Consider the following 17,683-nt stretch of genomic DNA (forward strand, 5'->3'; position numbering starts at 1 on the left):
ATAGAATTGATAGTAACCTTTAAAGTGCAACGATAGCTTACTGTATTAGAGTACGGGACATACATCATTCTGTGCAAGACATCTTTTTAAGTCACTGTTTTTTTTTTTTTTTTCACGCAATGTGTCATTGCATCTCCCAGAGTTTTTCAGGGTTCGAGTAAGTAGTAGATGCGAGGAGAGAAACTAGGAATATAAAATTTACTGCAATGATGGAAGTAGCAATAAGACAGTTTATTGACTTGCTGTGCTGCATGATATTTAGCACATCGAGCTTTTTTGGTCTAACAACTGCAGCACCAACTATTTTGAATTATTATTATCCAGCAGGGCACATATTCCTTAAGAAATAAATTTAAACATAATGGTGTCATCCCTTTTCATGTTTCGCCTCATGAAGAACAAAATGCAGTAAGCAATAAGCATTGGTTATTTTCGTATTTTGAGGGGGTTGTCAGTGAGGAAAAGTTTCATAAAGGTTTGAAATTGGGTGCAAAGTTTGTTGCAAGTCACTAAGTACTATATAGTGTGTGTAATAGCTATATGTTATGCACTGTGTACATTATGCAACAAATAGTGTGGGTGTATTAATTAAACACACTAAAGAGTGTGAAAGATGGCAAGTCCGTTGCACTTGTCTTTCTTTCACTATATTTATTGAGTTCATGTGGACACATGCAATTAGGGCATTTCTATGAAGTTAGGATGACACTGTGCTGATGTGATTATTAAAGAGGGTGGACAGTGGTTGTGTATTGAGTTCATTGATAGCTAATTAAGTGGAGTAATTTTGGGTTACAGGACTGAGTTTACATTTTGATGGGCAGTTATGACGGCAGCTGAGTGAAGCAAAGCTTGCCAGGGGTTGATGGCAGAAAGGATGCTTTATTGGTGTCAGTTCGGAGAACAAGGAAGGGATGTGGATGCCGGTATAATGACTGGACCTGCTTTTATGCAGAATAATGCACACTGGCATACATGATCTGAGCAACAGTGTGTCCCCTAGCCAAGGCCAGAGAAGTACTCTCAGCGGATCACAGTACATTGTTGTAGAGGCTTTTGGCAGAGTTTCTACAATTTCTTTATCTGAGTCACGATGGACTGGCACCCTGATAATTCTTCTCTATCAAGGGAATGCGTTCTTCAGATTCTGCAGATATCCATCCACCTTATGTTTTCCTGTGAACCCTCTTTCCAGACCTGTATCTGTTAAGATTGTGAAACAGAATCACAACGGTGTCTGAAATGGGTGTCCATGGCAGGATTCCCAACACAATGTTGTTGGCATAGCGGATACATTCTTTTAGAGTCACATAGGTACCCACACCAAGCTGCTCTCCATATGATTGGAGACACTGCACCTCGATTGGGTCGCTGACGATCAGAGGACGTACCACTGGACACCTGTTCTGTACTACGGAAAGCAATAGGATTGGTGGAGCAGCATGCACTTATCTTCTGGAGGGAGGTTGCACTGAGAAGTGAGAATTATATGGTGGCATATAGAAGCACTGCTACATTGTGATTAGTTGTTTTGCTTTTTGAGAGTTCTCCACATGGAATGTATTTCAAAACGGTGGTCGAAAGACTGAGAAGTTAGGTGGATATATTTGGGCTATGGCCACGAGTAACTTGCTTCAGGCTTTTGGCATGGTGTGTTGATACAGTCAGTTGTTGGCCCTGAGGCAAGTCTGATCATGTATTTGGTTTTGATCTGGAGACTGGTCGCGGATCATGGGGCAAGAAGAGGAGATGGGGGTTCATAGTAAGAGTTGACACAGAGGGACACTGGTTGCCGCATTGTGGACTCCTGCGGGTTGTGATGAGGACTGCAGCTCCGGTGCATTAGGGACCTTTAAGGTAAAGTTTCACCATCCATGATTTGCTCTTTTGAACAGCAGCAGTTGCTGTCCAATTTTTGTGGTTCACAATCATTGCAGACAAAATAGTCAGATCACACTATCTGTAATTTAAGTCAGAGTTGAAGTTAACTTTCCTGTGTTCCCCAACTTCATCAAATGTACATGTGCACATAATCAATTTCATTAAACAGGAGCTTGTATGTAATCAAGGTTGTTTATGCATATTCATGTCCAATGACATTCATGGTTTTAGTAAATCTGTTGTTATCTTGAATGTCATCTGTTATTTTGAAATATACCATTCCTTCGTCACTTATTAATTTGATTGATTTATGTGGGATATAGTAGGAGTTATTTTGAAGTATTATCCATTGTGTCAACTTCAGTTTCACTGCTAGGGACTCAAATATGTCAATTATGTCTAAATATCCTGTTGCGTTTAATTTCACAGTGGTTTAACTGAAGGGTGGTTCTGTGCAATAGAATATTCCAGGGTAGAAATTCATTAGAGGTACACCACATACCTTCCCACTAAACTAGACATGTATAAATTGACAACCCTGCCAGGATCAAAGCCTAAACAAATAATCACAATGTGGCAGCACTCCTAAATGCCAATCACATAATTGCCCACTCTCAGTACAGCCTCCCTCCAGAAGATTGGCAAATTCTGTTCCTACAGTCGTATCACTTTCCTTGACATACAACAGGTGTACCATCAGCATCCCAATCAAGACGTTATTTCTCTGCCTGTGCAGGGAGCAGCTTGGCATGATTGCCTATGTGACACTAAAAAATGCAGTGGCCATGCCAAGAACATTGTGTTGGGCATCCTGCCATGCCAGCTCATTTCAGCCACCGTAGCGAAATGTTTTCATGATCCTAACAGGTATGGATCTCACGGGAAGGCCACAGGGGGGGGGGGGGGGGCGGTAAAAAAAATCTGTTGGATTCCTGCAGAATCTGAAGAATGCACTTTCATCAACAAACAGAGAACATTTATCGGGTTGTCAGTCCGTCGTGCCTTGGCTGAAGAAATTGTAAAAACTGTCGCAAGGCTCTGAGACAATGTACTATGATCTACTGAGAATGAGAACTCTTCTTTGCCCATGGCAAGGGGACCATGTGCTGCTCAGGCCATGTACGCCAGAATATGTTCTCCTGTGTGAAAGCGATGACCAAGGCTTTCAGGCCCAGTCACTATACCTGCAGTAATGTCTCATCCTCATTCTCCACACTGCCAGTAAAGTGGCCTTTTCCCCATTAATCCCCAACAAGCTTGCCTTTGGCCAGCTGCCAGTGTAACTGCCCATCAAAATATAAACTTAGCCCTGCCACCTCAAACACACTCCATGCAATTAACTAGCAATGAACTTAGTACACGACGACTGTCAGCCCTCTTTAATAAACATCATATCTGTCACAGTGTCATCCTAACTTGATACAAGTGCTCTAATTGCATGTGCCCAGTTGAAGTGAACAAATAAAATGGAAAAAAGGCGATCCCAAAGGACTTGCTGCCTTTCAAGTAAGCAGTATACTCATTACTTTGAATCATATAAAGTAGCACATATCAACCAGAAAAGCAGCTTCACAACATAAAAGTTCAAAAATCAAAAAGACTTTTTCAAAGACTAAATATTTTTCTGTAATTCACATAATATTCTTTAAATCAATAAGTGTGTTGTATTATACACTTCCTAAAGTACCCTATGTTCTGCCTCAGGGTTCAAGCTATCTCCTCACCTAATTTTATCAACATTGGTTCAGCAGGTTCAGAATAATAAATTCAAATGTCATGCATGATACAACAGTTCTTCATGCATCTCACTGTTTTTCACATTATATATCCTGCATGATCTGTTGTACAATGATATAATATTGTAGGTAAATTCAGAGGTGTATGTGAGCACTGCGTGCAAAATGTGTTGCAAATATAGTTAGTAGTGAAGAAGTAATAAATAATTAAAACATCGTGGCTGATCAAAAATGAACAACGAAAATGTAGTTAACTTTTCCTTTCATCATTACATGGAGGGGGGGGGTCAGTGAGAAAATGTTATGTAAGAATTGGAAGTTACATGTTTAGATGTAAAGTTTATTGCAAGTCACTAAGTGATCTCCTTCTCAAATACTGGATGAATAAAATCTGAGTATTCATTATTCGTGGCATCCACTTCTTATTCAACCCCACTCTGAACTCTTTGATAGATAGGTGGTTCTTATCCCTGCAGCAGTTCTCTCCTGACAGTAAGACCAAGTTTGGTTGAAATTGGTCCATTGGTTTTGGAGGAGGAGTTTTGTGTGTGTGTGTGTGTGTGTGTGTGTGTGTGTGTGTGTGTCTGTAAGACAATGTATAATTGCTTTTTTCTATAATCCAATTTTGATCAAATATAACCTATACGGTGTCCCTAGCTTAACTAAAGTTGCCAGTGAAACCTCTAAAAATCTGTGTAGTAGTTTTGTATATTATTATGTTCAGACAGACAAGAAAGTTTTAATAAAACTTAAAATAATGTTATCTTTAAGTTCTTTTGCTTGGAATCATGTAAATAGATTCATCACTTTTTGATGAATTTGCATCTGTAAATGAATTGACAAAGTTTTAATTACACCTGAAGTATTATTATTTGTAGTACTTGCTGTAATTCTGCATAGTAAAGTTGTTTGTACCAGTTTCACAAACTTTTAACTAGAGGCATCTCAAAATTATTATTAACTTTGTACAAAAATGTGTCAGTGTATTTCCACTTAAAAATTGATGATTTACGTTGAGTAGTGATGGGTTCTATGTGAAGCAAATGTGGTGTTGTCAGCATGGTTTGGAGTCCACAGACTGTAGGTCACCCTGTAGCTAACTGGGTGAGTCAGCTCAAGATTCGGAGTAACCTAGTAAAGTGCTATAGTGTTCAGACCAGTCTTCAGACTGATAACAGCTTTACCTTTATGTTATTGTCATTGATGAATGCAACATGACATCACTGTAGATGAATAGTAAGTCTTCTTCAGTTTATTTTTCCACTGAGAGTTCTTACAAAGAAGATTTTTTATTATGGTTAATAATTTACATAGATCATTGTGACAAAGGGGCTTCCTGTTGTGTGGTTGCTGGTTATTCTACATCATCTCTATGTTGGCTAGCTCGTCTTTGCTTCTCACAAATGTGAAGATACTGCCGCCGCATTGTCTTGTTAGCTATGCACTCCACATCAATCAGATCAATTACAGTTACATTATTTATGTGTAATGCAACACTATATTTTTACATGAATGCTATAGCATGTTGATTAATATTAGCATTAATATTTGACCTTTCCAAATATGTGTATAAGAGATTGTTGTGTCAGTTGCAACAGGTGTCTAGGTCACTTCTGTTGGAGACACTTACTTTTTCTTGTTTCTTTCTCCTTTTTTTCAACACTGTATCCTGACTATGTAATATCCTATTAATGTGCACTACTTCTGTTTCTCTCTCTCTCTCTCTCTCTCTCTCTCTCTCTCTCTCTCTCTCTCTCTCTTTTATAACAATAAGAGAAATTCTTGAGTGGAACCATATGTAAAACAAGGGAAAGGCAAATACACACCTATAGCAGACTGATGTGTGGCACATAGATACATGTAAAATAAAATGTTATTCACACTTGCTTTTGAGCTCTTGCTCTTTTTTCTACCAGAAGTACACACATTCACACACATGAACACTCCTGCAGCTGCGGAGAGTCTTATTATCGATTATTAGTTATTAGGAGCAATGGCGTGGGCTAATGGAGGTGGGAATGGGTGGGAAGGGATACACGATGGAAGGAGGAGGTAGTGGGATAGTGCGAGGCATGTTTTTGGGCAGATGACTCAGTGACTGCTCATCAACATGAAAGGAGGTCAGGTGGTAGAGCATATAAAAGATGTATAACAAGGGAGGAGGGGAAGGAAGGATGTAAAGGAGAAGAAGGTGGTGATGAAGAGAGGGACAGTTAGGGGAGAGAGAAAGGCGGAGGGGTGGAAAAGGGGGAGAGGGGGAGGTCGAGAGAGAGAGAGAGAGAGAGAGAGAGAGAGAGAGAGAGAGAGAGAGAGAGAGAGGGGGGGGGGGGGGGAGGGAGGGAGGGAGGATACCTGCATGGGTGTGGGTGGAGTAGTAGTAGTAGTAGTAGTAGTAGTAGTAGTAGTGGTAATGGTGGTGGGAGAAGGAAGTACATGATCTGCATAGGGAAGGAGTGGTGTGGACTGAAGAGAAAAGGAAGTAGATAAGGATGAGGCAGTGGGAAACAGGTTAGTGCAGATTTAGGCCAAGTGGATTGTGAGAGCACAGGATATTTTGGAAAGACATTTCCCAACTGCGTAGTTCTGAGAAACTTTTGCCGATCGGAAATATCCCTGTGGCCCACATAGTGAATCAGCGGTTGAAGTCATGTGTGTTCTGGTGTGCAGCATGTTCAGCAGCTGATGGTCAAGTCAGCAGTTAGCCACAGTTTGGTGGTGGCCAGTTATGCGAATAGACGATTGGTTTCTTGTCATGACAATTGAATGCTATACAGTAATTGCAGCATAGCTGGTATACAACATGGCTGCCTTAGGAAATGCCTGTTGACTGCAGTGGGAGATGGTGGGATGGGGCATGGGACAAGTCTTGCACCAGGGAATGACCCATATGATGCAAGATTGGGAGCAGTACTGGAATAAGGATGGACAAAGATATTCTTTAGGTTGGGTGGGTGTTAGAACACTGCTTTGGTGATATAGACAGGATTTTGGGTAGGATATCCCACATCTCAGGTTGCGGGATGAGAGGTATTCGAAGCCGTGGTGAAGGATGTGACTGAGCACTTTAAGTGCAGAGTGATACTGGATGATCAGAGATGTGCTGGTCAGTGGCTGATTAACTGGTTTACTGGTGTTGAAGGAGTAGCTTTCCCAGGAGAGTTGCTTCTGGATGTGCTGGATAATATATTGTCTGTCAGTAAAGGCTCAGGTAAGGTTATTGATATATTTAGACAACTCCTGCTTTCCACAGCAGGTGTAGTTTCCATATGTGGCAAGGCTGTGCGAAAGAGACTTTTTGAGATGTAGCGGGTGATAGCTGACAAAGTGGAGGTACTGTTAGTGGCTGCTCCACTTGATATGAACAGATATATTCTTGGAGTCATCTGAGAGGTGCACATCAACATCTAGGAAGGTGGCTTGTGCTGGGAAGGTCAGGGTGAATCTGATTTGGGAGTAGGTGTTGGTGTTATGGAGAAAAGAGCAGAAGTTGACCTTGCCGCAAGTGTAGATCATTAAAATGCTATCAGTCAATCTGAACCAGATAAGAGGTCGAAACCTCTTATCTGGCTGACTGGATAGGAAGGAGTTCTGCAGATGGCCCATTAATAAGTTGGTATAGAATGGTGCTCTGCAAGTACCCATGGCAGTACCACAAATTTGGCTTTCGAATGTGAATCAATTGTGGGTCGAATGTAGTTGGCTAGGAAGATTAGAAAGAGGTGGTGAGTTTGGTATTAGTATGATGTTGGGAAAGGCTGTGGGCATGGAGGTTGTTGGTGTATAAGCATGTCACATCCACAATGACCAACAGTGAGTCTGGTGGTAATGGAGAGGAACTTTGAAAAGGTGTTGAAGGAAGTGAGCAGTGTCTTGAATGTGAGATGGGAGATTACGGACTTAAGTTTGGAGATGTTTGTCAACAAAGGCAGAGATTTGATCTGTGGGAGCATAGCACCCTGCCGCAATGGGACGACCAATAGCAGACCTGTGGGGTTGTGTTTGTGGAGTGGGTAAAAGATAAGAGTGAGGGGGGAGGGAGGTGTTGGTGTGAGGAGGGAGATAGTTTCAGGTGTCCGATTTTGGGAAGGAGCTCATGTTAAAGAGCTGCTTGAAGCTCTTATTGAACTTCTGGGATAGGATCATTGCTGTAAGTTTGTGTGCAGAGATACCAGAAAGTTGGCAGAGACCCACAGCCGCACAGCCACTGCGATTCATGAACACTGAGGTGGAGGCGTTGTTTGCAGGAAGGATGATAAGATCTGGATTGGTCTTAGGTTGAGGATAACAGTGTGTTTCATAGGAATGATTTACACTCATTGGGAAGGGATTTAGGAAAGAAAGGTAAGGTTAAGTTAGAATTAAGGAACTCCTTAAAGATTACCAGGGAATGAATGGATTGAAGGAAAGGAGGATCGCAGTTAGAAGTAGGTTGGAACTGTTTTAAAACAAGATTTTATGTGGGTTTTGGTTGAGTGTTGCCAGTGGAGTGCATGGTGAAGCAATATTTCCACAGCAGAGAATGGGTAAAGGGAATAAGGTCCGTAACAAGTAAAGCATGGTTGAACTTAGGTTTGGGAAAATGGTGAGACCTTTAGAAAGTACTGTGATGTCTGGGGGGTTCTGTAAATGTCTGACAGAAAGGTAAACAATAGTGTTATGGGATGGGTGTTCAAGAACAGTGTGCTTGATAGACAGTGGAGGAAGTTATGGGGATGTGGAAGGTGGGTTAAGTCAGCAAGACAGGCTAAGAAACTATGAGGAGTTGATTGGGGGCAGGGATGGAGGGCTGTTGGATCAGGGTAGTAGGCTATTTCTTGCCTATAGGTAATCTCACATGGGCATAAGACAGAAGTAGCTGGGACAGGTTTCTCAGATAGTGCTGGAAATGCTGCTCTGACTTTTGAGGACAAGAGTTTCTGTTGCAATGATGGCATTCCAGAAGTTGTGATCACAGAGTAAAAGGAATAGTGACTGTCAGTCATGGTTTGAGCTCTCTTTTTTTCCCCCTTTTAAAAAATCCACCAAATTTAATATTGATCATCACAGTAATCATTTCTATTGCACATCCCTAAATACCAAGTACACCATTAAGCTTTCAGAATCCTCTGCCACAAATATGTCCCCCATTCTACCAGTAGTGGCAACATATATTTGATAGATAGTGCATCATTTCATTTGTCTTAAACCTCGTCTTTTCGAGTGTCACAGTGAAACTCACTAGTCTTAATACCACAGTTTACAGCATTTTGTTACAAATAAAGACTGGATTTACATGTCTGAACATTTCTTCCAGGCTTTTAGCAGAGAGGAGTGTATGACACTGTTGGATGAAGAAAAGGCAGATATTATTAGTCTTGATGCAGGTGAAGTCTTCATTGGTGGCCGGTATCACAGTCTTGTTCCTATAATGCAAGAAGTTCATAAAGGTTTGTGATATTGAACATATTACTTTTAAAACATGATGTTACTGTGTGAAGACACTTGTAAGCTTTGCTTGAATTTTTGTAATATGTTGCAGTATTGTATCCAGAAACAAACTTGTTTAAGTGAGGTGTTGTTACATATTGATTGAGTTGCCTAGTATAAAAGTTCTGCTCTGATATCTGCTAATTGTGTGAATAAAATATCAGGGGCGTTCAAAAAGAAACGAGCTGGAGGCATAATTACAGAAACAGTTCCTGTATGTTAGAAGTATTGACCCTGGCTGTTGAGACACTTGTCCCACTGTGATACAAGGTGGTGAATGGCTGTCTCATAAAATTCCCTGGACTCCCATGTTGACCAGTTGTGCACATACACCTGGATGTCATCGTCTGAGGTGATATTGTTTGCCCCCAGAGCCTTCTTTAAGGGGAAGAGAAATGGCGTAGTCAGGGGGAGAGAGGTCCGGCTGTATTGAGGGTAGCCGAGACCCTCCCATTTGAATTTCTGCAGGAGTACTGTGACTTTGTTGGCCATTTGAGGCTTTGCATTGTTGTGGAACAGAATGACCCCACGGGTGAGATTGCCTGGTCGTTTTGATTTGATCGCTTGGTGAAGGGTGGTCAAGGTTTGTGAGTAATGCTGGGCATTCACTGTTGTCCCCTGCTGCAGGAAGTGGATCAGAAGGTCAAAGAAGAATGTCAGCATAACTTTTCCTGCACTTATGTGGATGGCCTTGGTCTTTTTTGGTAGTGGTGACCCTGTATGCTTCCACTGGAGATTTGTCGTTTTGATTGTGGTTCGAAGTGATGACACCATGACTCATCTCCAACCACCACTCGTGCCAGGAACGCATTCCCTTCCCAAGCATAGCGCTGCAGATGAGCAGGACAGTGGGCCGTTTGACTTGCTTCCTGGTTTGGTTGAAGACTGTGGGGCACCCGTTGGGCACACACTTTGCGCATGTGCAGTCGTTCCTGCTTGATGGTGTGAACACTTCCAACACTCAACCTGACCACGGCGGCCACAGCTTTCACCATTACTGGACGGTCCTGGGTAATGAGTGCATCCACCAGCTGGACGATGTCATCGGTAATGCAGTGTGGTGCTCCAGACCGTCCATCATTGGCTAACGACACCCGTCCATCCCTTAAGTGCTTGTGCCATGCTTTGACTCTTGCAAGGGACATGCAGTGTTCACTGTACACGTGTGACATTTGTCGATGAATGTCCATTCCTCCTACTCCATCTGCTGTCAGGAAACGAATGCCACCTCTTTGCTCTTCTGTTGCCACCTCCGTGTCACTGTTTGCAATGTGACTGACAGCGTTGGACACTTGATAAATGCTTCTGCTAGCTCTGTATACTAACGTGACGTGCATACGTGCCCTCTAGTGATGGGCTGTGACCTTCCACCCTCTGAGTGGAACCACACTTCGTTACACACGCCACAATATTACCCTCCTGTCACCGGTTTGTGCATTCCAGACTCCGGCTCATTTCTTTTTGAACACCTCTTATAATATTTTCATATGACAGATTAATTTAATTAGAGAAACTACATACAATGTGTAGAATTAGTACATGCACTTTAATCAAACTTTTCAGCAAATAATACAGGGTTATTACAAATGATTGAAGCGATTTCACAGCTCTACAATAACTTTATTGTATGAGATATTTTCACAATGCTTTGCACACACATACAAAAACTCAAAAAGTTTTTTTAGGCATTCACAAATGTTCGATATGTGCCCCTTTAGTGATTCGGCAGACATCAAGCCGATAATCAAGTTTCTCCCACACTCGGCACAGCATGTCCCCATCAATGAGTTCGAAAGCATTGTTGATGCGAGCTCGCAGTTCTGGCACGTTTCTTGGTAGAGGAGGTTTAAACACTGAATCTTTCACATAACCCCACAGAAAGAAATTGCATGGGGTTAAGTCGGGAGAGTGTGGAGGCCATGACATGAATTGCTGATCATGATCTCCACCACGACCGATCCATCGGTTTTCCAATCTCCTGTTTAAGAAATGCCGAACATCATGATGGAAGTGGCGTGGAGCACCATCCTGTTGAAAGATGAAGTCGGCGCTGTCAGTCTCCAGTTGTGGCATGAGCCAATTTTCCAGCATGTCCAGATACACGTGTGCTGTAACGTTTTTTTCGCAGAAGAAAGAGGGGCCGTAAACTTTAAACCGTGAGATTGCACAAAACACGTTAACTTTTGGTGAATTGCGAATTTGCTGCATGAATGCGTTAGGATTCTCTATTGCCCAGATTCGCACATTGTGTCTGTTCACTTCACCATTAAGAAAAAATGTTGCTTCATTACTGAAAACAAGTTTCACACTGAACACATCCTCTTCCATGAGCTGTTGCAACCGCGCCGAAAATTCAAAGCGTTTGACTTTGTCATCGGGTGCCAGGGCTTGTAGCAATTGTAAACGGTAAGGCTTCTGCTTTAGCCTTTTCCGTAAGATTTTCCAAACCGTCGGCTGTGGTACGTTTAGCTCCCTGCTTGCTTTATTCGTCGACTTCCGCGGGCTACGCGTGAAACTTGCCCGCACGCGTTCAACCGTTTCTTCGCTCACTGCAGGCCGACCCGTTGATTTCCCCTTACAGAGGCATCCAGAAGCTTTAAACTGCGCATACCATCGCCGAATGGAGTTAGCAGTTGGTGGATCTTTGTTGAACTTTGTCCTGAAGTGTCACTGCACTGTTATGACTGACTGATGTGAGTGCATTTCAAGCACGACATACGCTTTCTCGGCTCCTGTCGCCATTTTGTCTCACTGTGCTCTCGAGCGCTCTGACGGCAGTAACCTGAAGTGCGGCTTCAGCCGAACAAAACTTTATGAGTTTTTCTACGTATCTGTAGAGTGTCGTGACCATATGTCAATGAATGGAGCTACAGTGAATTTATGAAATCGCTTCAATCATTTGTAATAGCCCTGTACTTGATTGGTAAATTAAGTGACACCTATTTTTTCCCTCTATGCAGCAGAATTTGTTGTTTTGTGTGCCCAAGTGCATTTATAGAAACAACCGTGTATCATATCTCAAAGGAAAGGAATAGTTGGAAAAAGATGATCAAAAAAGACACTGATATTTTTCAACATTTCACTAACTTCAGAATATTGAGGTGCAAGCCTTTCTTTAGACATGGTGATGGGCAGTAGACACTGAGTGTAGCACAGTATGGCAAGAGTGCAGCACAATAGGGGAAGGGTGTTTAAAACTTCTCAGTTAAAGTTCGTAATAATCTCGACAGATGCAGATCTCTGATTTTCATGTCCTTGATTCTGAATTTTGTGTCTCAGCTTTGAAAGTGATTGACCGCACTTCCAGATGTTATTGACATTATGGCTTCATGAAACTAACTGAAGGCACACACATGTGGCTCAAACACACACTTTTCATGACCTGATGTGGAGACTGAGTTTGTTTGAAGTTTTTTAATTCAATTAATTTGAGTGACAGTACTGTCTATATTGCTGTGTGGGCTTCACATTGATTTAAGCATGTTTCATCAAAGTTTACATTTTGCCATTCTGTATTCCGAAATTGAAACACTGGTTGCTATTTACATGTAACAGCTTGAAATGTTTTAATTGCTGTATAAATTTGCTATCATACGAAGAGGAAGCAACTTTGGCCCCTGTGTAAATATATCTGTGCGTAGTGTTTTATAGGCAAAAGCTTATCACTTCAGGCAGTTATACACTCCTGGAAATTGAAATAAGAACACCGTGAATTCATTGTCCCAGGAAGGGGAAACTTTATTGACACATTCCTGGGGTCAGATACATCACATGATCACACTGACAGAACCACAGGCACATAGACACAGGCAACAGAGCATGCACAATGTCGGCACTAGTACAGTGTATATCCACCTTTCGCAGCAATGCAGGCTGCTATTCTCCCATGGAGACGATCGTAGAGATGCTGGATGTAGTCCTGTGGAACGGCTTGCCATGCCATTTCCACCTGGCGCCTCAGTTGGACCAGCGTTCGTGCTGGACGTGCAGACCGCGTGAGACGACGCTTCATCCAGTCCCAAACGTGCTCAATGGGGGACAGATCCGGAGATCTTGCTGGCCAGGGTAGTTGACTTACACCTTCTAGAGCACGTTGGGTGGTACGGGATACACGCGGACGTGCATTGTCCTGTTGGAACAGCAAGTTCCCTTGCCGGTCTAGGAATGGTAGAACGATGGGTTCGATGACGGTTTGGATGTACCGTGCACTATTCAGTGTCCCCTCGACGATCACCAGTGGTGTACGGCCAGTGTAGGAGATCGCTCCCCACACCATGATGCCGGGTGTTGGCCCTGTGTGCCTCGGTCGTATGCAGTCCTGATTGTGGCGCTCACCTGCACGGCGCCAAACACGCATACGACCATCATTGGCACCAAGGCAGAAGCGACTCTCATCGCTGAAGACGACACGTCTCCATTCGTGCCTCCATTCACACCTGTCGCGACACCACTGGAGGCGGGCTGCACGATGTTGGGGCATGAGCGGAAGACGGCCTAACGGTGTGCGGGACCGTAGCCCAGCTTCATGGAGACGGTTGCGAATGGTCCTCGCCGATACCCCAGGAGCAACAGTGTCCCTAATTTGCTGGGAAGTGGCGGTGCGGTCCCCTACGGCACTGCGTTGGATCCTACGGTCTTGGCGTGCATCCGTGCGTCGCTGCGGTCCGGTCCCAGGTCGATGGGCACGTGCACCTTCCGCCGACCACTGGCGACAACATCGATGTACTGTGGAGACCTCACGCCCCACGTGTTGAGCAATTCGGCGGTACGTCCACCCGGCCTCCCGCATGCCCACTATACGCCCTCGCTCAAAGTCCGTCAACTGCACATACGGTTCACGTCCACGCTGTCGCGGCATGCTACCAGTGTTAAAGACTGCGATGGAGCTCCGTATGCCACGGCAAACTGGCTGACACTGACGTCGGCGGTGCACAAATGCTGCGCAGCTAGCGCCGTTCGACGGCCAACACCGCGGTTCCTGGTGTATCCGCTGTGCCGTGCGTGTGATCATTGCTTGTACAGCCCTCTCGCAGTGTCCGGAACAAGTATGGTGGGTCTGACACACCGGTGTCAATGTGTTCCTTTTTCCATTTCCAGGAGTGTATTTCCTATCCATCTGGCACTCACTTTTTAGACACATAACTTTTTTGGTTGCTTCCATAGTGCTAGAAGGAATGGAGAAATCATCTGCTACATGTCTTACTGTAGAGAATGAAAACTAATTATTCTCGTTTCTTCTTCTTCTTCTTAATATTATTTTTACAATAGCCCTAATCAGCAAGACTGTACTGACAGGATGGTGAGATAGGACACTGCCAGGGGTGCAAACACAGACGGGACACAAAAAGTGAGGATAAAAAAAACTAAAAAAGAAAGTTGATGATAGAATTAACTGGGAAAAGTACATGAAACCCCCCCCCCCCCCCCCCCTCCCAGAGGCTCATAACTTTTTTGTGAGTACATGCTCAGCCATCTCAGGGCCCCACCCTTTGCAGCATTACTGGCTTTCTGTGCCGTAAGCTTATACTTCCACAATCTTTGCCCCCTTTGCATTTCCATCAGGTGATTCTCTTGTTGCAGACCCTACTTAGACCTGATTTGTGATTGGGACTCAAGTTTACATTTACTGCATTTTCTACCACTTTTCATTAAGTAAACATGTGGTCCCCATTGTTGGGTTTGTCCTGCAAACAATTTTCAGAATTCTCCAGAAGTGGGGATATTCAGGGAATGTAGCCCAATGCAGTGTATGCTCTACCTTTGTGCCTGTCCATCTTTGTACCTTTCCCTTCAATAAGGTAATATACACAAAATTTAGCACAGTAGCCATCCCATTGTGGAGTGGTCATCATGTACCTGCATGATGGTAGCCCCCTCACCAAGCAGGGATCGCACTGTTGGTGCCTGAGCTGAAAACTTCCCATGTCTGCCAAGGAGTATGTGCTCATCGTGACTGTGGTATGGGAACTCTGAGCAACAGATTACTAGCCAGGCAGCTGTTGCTTAGAGCTGCTGACACCTGTGGGGATAGCCCCGTTTAGAATGGGAATAGCCCCATTCAGAATATGTGGCACCATGGCAGATGAGCCACAGATGAAGTGGATAAAGTTATTTCCCGCTGGTGGCCATAAGGCCTCAGCAGTCTCTAAGAAAGGACAGTCTTCTTTTAATCCTTTGACTGCTGTTGATGAGTTTACTCATTGTGCTGCCTGCCGCTGCATGGGTGCTGATGCCAAGTTTAGTCGCGGCCACTGGTTTTGCCCTGAGCGGTGTTGACGAGCTAAGTCACACCCGTTTGCCTGCCCCTGAGTGCTGATGATGAGTGTAGATGCACCACATCTAAGAGATGATGATGAGATAAGTCGCACAGCAGACTTCCTGCCCCATGTCTCACTGGCCTTTTGCAGTTCTTGCCGCTAGCTAGGCATTTAATTCTTTGTCTGTTGTGAGCCTAGGCTTCTCACTATAGTTCACTGTTCATCTTAATTTACATCGGTGTTCTTCATGTCCTGTATTTTACAAAGAAAATGACAAGACATCATGTGTCCACTGAGAAAGAAATTACGGATATTCTACAAGGGGCGACAGTAAGGATGAACTGCTTGATTTTTGACGAAAGTGATAGCTCTTCCATAGAATCGGAAAGCTGTGGTCATAAACCGTCCACGTCAGCAGAGTTGTCAGTGCAGTCTCATGTTTCAACAAGAGACGTTAGTTGTTCTGAATCTGAAGAATCAGAAAGTTATAGTGAAACGCCTATGAAGAAACTACGTCTTAATGATAAATTTGACTGGAAAGAAGATGATTTTTGGCCAGTTAATCATGCATTTGATGATAAACTACTGGGACAGGTGTTTCGAATAGGAAATGAGCCAAGTATTCTGTCAGTTTTCATTTTGCAGAAGAACTGATGAAATATACAGGGTGGTCCATTGATACTGACTGGGCCAAATATCTCACAAAATAAGCATCAAACGAAAAAACTACAAAGAACGAAACTCGTCTAGCTTGAAGGGGGAAACCAGATGGCACTATGGTTGGCCCGATAGATGGCACTGCCATAGGTCAAATGGATATCAACTGCGTTTTTTAAAATAGGAACCCTCATTATTTTATTACATATTCGTGTAGTACCTAAAGAAATATGAATGTTTTAGTTGGACCCCTTTTTTCGCTTTGTGATAGATGGCGCAGTAATAGTGACAAACGTATAAGTACGTGGTGTCACATAACATTCCGCCAGTGGGGACGGTATTTGCTTTGTGATACATTACCCGTTTTTAAAATGGACCGTTTACCAATTGCGGAAAAGGTCAATATCGTGTTGATGTATGGCTATTGTGATCAAAATGCCCAACGGGCGTGTGCTATGTATGCTGCTCGGTATCCTGGACGACATCATCCAAGTGTCCGGACCATTCGCCGGATAGTTACGTTATTTAAGGAAACGGGAAGTGTTCAGCCACATGAAACGTCAACCATGACCTGCGACAAATGATGATGCGCAATTAGGTGTTTCAGCTGCTGTTGTGGCTAATCTGCACATCAGTAACAGACAAATTGCGCGAAAATTGGGAATCTCAAAAACGTCGGTGTTGAGAATGCTACACCAACATCGGTTGCACCCGTACCCTATGCACCAGGAATTGCATGGCTACAACTTTGAACGTCGTGTACAGTTCTGACACTGGGCACAAGAGAAATTATGGGATGATGACAGATTTTTTGCATGCGTTCTATTTAGTGACGAAGCGTCATTCACCAACAGTGGTAACGTAAACCAGCACAATATCCACTATTGGGCAATGGAAAATCTGTGATGGCTGTGACAAGTGGAACATCAGTAACCTTAGCGGGTTAATGTATGGTGCGGCATTATGGGAGGAAGGATAATTGGCCCCCATTTTATCGATGGCAATCTAAATGGTTACAATGTATGCTGATTTGCTAGAAAATGTTCTACCGATGTTACTACAAGATGTTTCACTGCATGACAGAATGGCGATGTTCTTCCACCATGATGGATGTCCGGCACATAGCTTGCGTGCGGTTGAACAGTATTGAATAGCATATTTCATGACAGGTGGATTGGTCGTCGAAGCACCGTACCATGGCCTGCACATTTACCGGATCTGACGTCCCCGGATTTCTTTCTGTGGGGAAAATTGAAGGATATTTGCTGTTGTGATCCACCGACAACGCCTGACAACATGTGTCAGTGCATTGTCAATGCATGTGCGAACATTACAGAAGGCGAGCTACTCGCTGTAGAGAGGAATGTCGTTACACGTATTGCCAAATGCATTGAGATTGACGGACATCATTTTGAGCATTTATTGCGTTAATGTGGTATTTACAGGTAATCACGCTGTAACATCATGCGTTCTCAGTAATGATAAGTTTACAAAGGTACATGTATCACATTGGAACAACCAAAATAAAATGTTCAAATGTACCTACATTCTGTATTTCAATTTAAAAAACCTACCTGTTACCAACTGTTCATGTAAAATATAGTGAGCCATATGTTTGTGACTGTTGCAGCACCATCTATCACAAAGCGAAAAAAGTGGTCCGACTAAAACATTCGTATTTCTTTA

At 43.4% G+C, this 17,683-nt stretch overlaps 1 protein-coding gene across 1 annotated transcript in view; it reads left to right on the forward strand.

The window, feature by feature from the left end:
* LOC124605676 (melanotransferrin) overlaps positions 1-17,683 on the forward strand; it is a 121,459-nt gene that overhangs the window by 6,280 nt on the left and 97,496 nt on the right. The window contains exon 3 of the mRNA XM_047137525.1: positions 8,911-9,043. Within this exon, the coding sequence (XP_046993481.1) occupies positions 8,911-9,043 (133 nt within the window). The remainder of the gene's footprint in view (positions 1-8,910; positions 9,044-17,683) is intronic.

Source organism: Schistocerca americana, chromosome 3 (assembly GCF_021461395.2).
Source record: "Schistocerca americana isolate TAMUIC-IGC-003095 chromosome 3, iqSchAmer2.1, whole genome shotgun sequence".
Classification (NCBI taxonomy): domain Eukaryota; kingdom Metazoa; phylum Arthropoda; class Insecta; order Orthoptera; family Acrididae; genus Schistocerca; species Schistocerca americana.